The following is a 3,992-nucleotide window of genomic DNA, read 5'->3' on the forward strand; positions in this document are numbered from 1 at the left end:
AAAAAAAAAAAAAAAAATATTTGTTTAGGTAGCTTTCATATAGGCTGTTAAATTTATTTGTGGTGTCCTGAACAATTCCTTTCTGATATTCTTTAATGAAGATTACAACCTCATGGAGTGTGCCACCAAAAATTGCACTATGGTAATAGAAATCTCCTTGTCCAAAGGGGATGAAAGCTGCTGATTTAAGTCTTTTCTCACAAGGGAAATCTTTAGCATTTTTAAAATACTGCCATGCATGGAGTCGAGCTACAGATGTGCCCAGGGTTTCTACTCCAAAGTCATTCTTGAAGATCTGGTTTACAGACATAGTGGAGAGAAAGTGGACTTCATGCTGGATGTAATCTGTGATGTACTCATTTAAGTTCTTCATGTATATGTAATTAAAGTCTTGCCATGTGTGATATTATGCTACAGTAAATATTTTGCATGTTTGAAGGGGACCTAACTCTATTCGAGGTAGCTTGTTGATGTCATCCAACAAGATGTAAAAGATAACATTGTTGCCAGTCATAAAGTACTTATTAGCAGATTTTATGAATCTTTCAGGTACTGATTTATAAATTTGTGAAACATATAAAAATTTATTTTGCTAAAAACTGTCAGGAGAGTATGTGCCATTTGAACATGCCATTTGAACATGCTGTCTCACGTATGTGTCAATGACATTAAGCAAGGTAAGTACAGATAAGTTGGTTTGTAGCTTCAATTGCATTGGTTAGTGAAGGAGAATGTAATATGTTTGGGGACCTGAAAAAAATCATAAAGTTTGTTGTGAAGAAAGAGGAGAGAGTTAAATGGATATTAATGAAAAGACTGCTCAAGTGGTTTTAAGGACTCAGCCAAGGCTGGAGAAAATAATCACTGTAAATAATTACACAGGACAGCCAGGAGTAATGATTAGGACTATGAGTAGATCTTTAGATGTAGAAAATCCATGGGTACTCATCCATATTTTTCCAAAATAAAAAAGAATGACTATTAGTAGCACCTACTTTTCAACATCAAATACAGTCAACCCTATGGTAATGTTCAGCCTCTTGTAATATTTTTCCAAGACCTGTCTGTTGTAAGTTCCTTCCCATATGACCAGAGCAAGCCAGTCAGTTCTTGTTACAACATCCAGTCGTTTTCTGTTGAACAAATAAGAAACAAATAAAGCAGATAGCACTTGATTATGACTGCACAAGTTGTTGTCCAAGTGATAATGGCTAATAATTATAGAGTACTTACTATGTGTTTAAATGTTTACATAACTTATTTAATCCCTGCAATGTCCTATAAGGTAAGTACTATTATTATCCTTATTTTTCATGAGGAAACTTGAGCACAAATTGGTAGAGTAAATTTCTTAGTATCACAGAGCTAATAAATGGCAGATCAGGATTCAAGATCCAGCCAGTCTGGCTTCGGAGTGTATACTTTAGTAGTTACATGATATTGCCTTTTGAGCCCAGGGATTATTTTCTTTGAGTTCTGACTGCAGTTTAAACTTAGGTAACTCAATGTCTGAACAGCTCTATGATTTTTGCTTAAACCCAATAGTATCACTGTGTCCTCATGTGTTCTTTGTTTTTGCCTCCTCTGTTTTCTTTTTCTCTCTTCCTGGAAGATCTATACTACTACTCCATTTTTACCTTTTCCCTACTGCTTTAAACCTATTGATGCAACCTGGAAGAAACTTATGTTAGTCTCAAAAGGGAGAAAAAACATTAGATTTGTTTCTTTTTTTTTTTTTTTTTTTTTGAGACGGAGTCTTGCTCTGTTGCCCACGCTGGAATGCATTGGCATGATCTTGGCTCACTGCTACCTCCATCTCCCAGGTTCAAGTTATACTCCTGCCTCAGCCTCCTGAAGTAGCTGAGATTACAGTCACACACCACCACACCCAGCTAATTTTTGTATTTTTAGTAGAGAAGGGGTTTCACCATGTTGGTCAGGTTGGTCTCGAACTCTTGATCTCAAGTGATCTGCCCACCTTAGCCTCCCAAAGTGCTGGGATTACAGGCGCGAGCCTTTTTTCTTTTTTTGAGACAAAGTCTCACGCTGTCATCCAGGTTGGAGTGCAGTAGCATGATCACAGCACACTGCAGCCTCAATCTCCTGAGCTTAAGCAATCCTCCCACTTCAACCTCCTGAATAGCCAGGACTACAGGTGCATGCCACCACATCCAGCTACTTTTTTTGTTTGTTTTTTGTAGAGATTGGGGATCTCACTATGTTGCTTCAGCTTGTCTCCAACTCCTGGGCTCAAGGGATACTCCCATCTCAGCCTCCCAAAGTGCTGGGATTACAGGCACAAGTCACTGTGCCTAGCCTTCTTATATCTATGCTATGATGCCTCATTAAATTTATGAAAACATTAGTATGGTTACATATTCTTATGGAGGCAAGTACTTCCTTTCCTGAACCATCATAGCATTTTAGTTATGTCTTCCTTGTGATTTTGAGCACTTTTAAACTTGCAAAAGAAGTATTTGTGAATAGTCTTCTCTTCCTTGCTAGACTGTAGGCTCTTTGAGGATAAATTATTATTATTATTTGAGACAGGGTCTCACTCTGTCACTCAGGCTGGAGTGCAGTGGCTTGAGTAAGGCTTACTGCAGCCTTGACCTCCTGGGCTCAATCGGTTATCTTACCTCAGCCTCCTGAGTAGCTGGGACCACAAGTGCATGCCACCATGACCAGAGCTAATTGTTGTATATTTTGTAGAGAAGGGGTATCACCATGTTGCCTAGGCTGGTTTTCAACTCCTGGGCTCAAGTGATCTGCCCACCTCAGCCTCCCAAAGTACTACAGGCGTGAGCCATCACACTCGGCCCGACAAATTATGGTTTTCAACATTTTTTATAACTGACTGCACCCAAAACAGTACATTTACTATGGAGTTCAGTAAATATCTATTTTAAAAAAAACCAGTCCCATAGCATTTTAAAAAATATGAACTCAACATCTCTTTGTGTCAATAAAAGTAAGATATATATTTGATTAAGATATCTCTAGTTCACCTAAGTTCAATCAGATGCTAGACAGATTGAATACTAATTGAGGAGATTAATCACAAACAATTTATGTCCAAACACTGAAAAATGTAGTAAATATCTGATGAATGAGTTGATGAATATTCATTTTTCTCCTTATATATATATCCCTTTGACATAGTCTGCATGTTTTTGTGCATGAGTGTATGTGTGTGTATATAGACACACACATATATATACACACGTATATATACATGTATGCTTATATATGTATATATGTGTTTATATATACACATGTATGTGTATACATACATATACACACACATGTATATACTCATATATATGTACACACACATATATATGTTTCTGAGCTAGAGTCTGGGTGTGTTTCTTCATAAGAAAATTTTATGTTTCCAAAGTATTTCCACATTATTTATAATAAAATATAATATCACATTGTATAAGTAATAACATTAAATTATCATCCATTTATTCTTTATCCAGTATAGGTAGAATTAGATGGTTCAAAATTGCAAAGAGAAACATAATTTATTTTGGAAGATAGTACATTTTTGTAAGTTCCTAAAAAGCTAAAAACTTTCATGAATTTTATACTTGAGAAATTATTGTGATGCCTTTGTTAATTCATAAACCTAGTGGTATAACCATCACCTTTTTGACTGTCATGCTATCTTAACATTTTTAATTTGTAGAGGGGTTCTAAACTTTGTATCCCAAGTATATTCTTGTGATAAGAGCTTAGTAGGTTTATTGACAAGAAAATATTTGTTTAGCCGGGCGCGGTGGCTCAAGCCTGTAATCCCAGCACTTTGGGAGGCTGAGACGGTCGGATCACGAGGTCAGGCGATCGAGACCATCCTGCCTAACACGGTGAAACCCCATCTCTACTAAAAAATACAAAAAAGTAGCCGGGCGAGGTGGCCGGCGCCTGTAGTCCCAGCTACTCGGGAGGCTGAGGCAGGAGAATGGCGTGAACCCGGGAGGTGGAGC

General features: G+C 37.3%; 1 protein-coding gene across 1 annotated transcript in view; it reads right to left on the reverse strand.

The window, feature by feature from the left end:
• Positions 1 to 995: 995 nt before the first annotated feature.
• LOC105501660 (protein POF1B-like) overlaps positions 996 to 3,992 on the reverse strand; it is a gene marked incomplete at its 3' end in the record, with an annotated part of 57,273 nt that continues 54,276 nt past the window's right edge. The window contains exon 8 of the mRNA XM_011927669.1: positions 996 to 1,133. Coding sequence (XP_011783059.1) covers positions 996 to 1,133 — 138 coding nt within the window. The remainder of the gene's footprint in view (positions 1,134 to 3,992) is intronic.

This window comes from Colobus angolensis, unplaced genomic scaffold, assembly GCF_000951035.1.
Source record: "Colobus angolensis palliatus isolate OR3802 unplaced genomic scaffold, Cang.pa_1.0 Scaffold737, whole genome shotgun sequence".
Classification (NCBI taxonomy): domain Eukaryota; kingdom Metazoa; phylum Chordata; class Mammalia; order Primates; family Cercopithecidae; genus Colobus; species Colobus angolensis.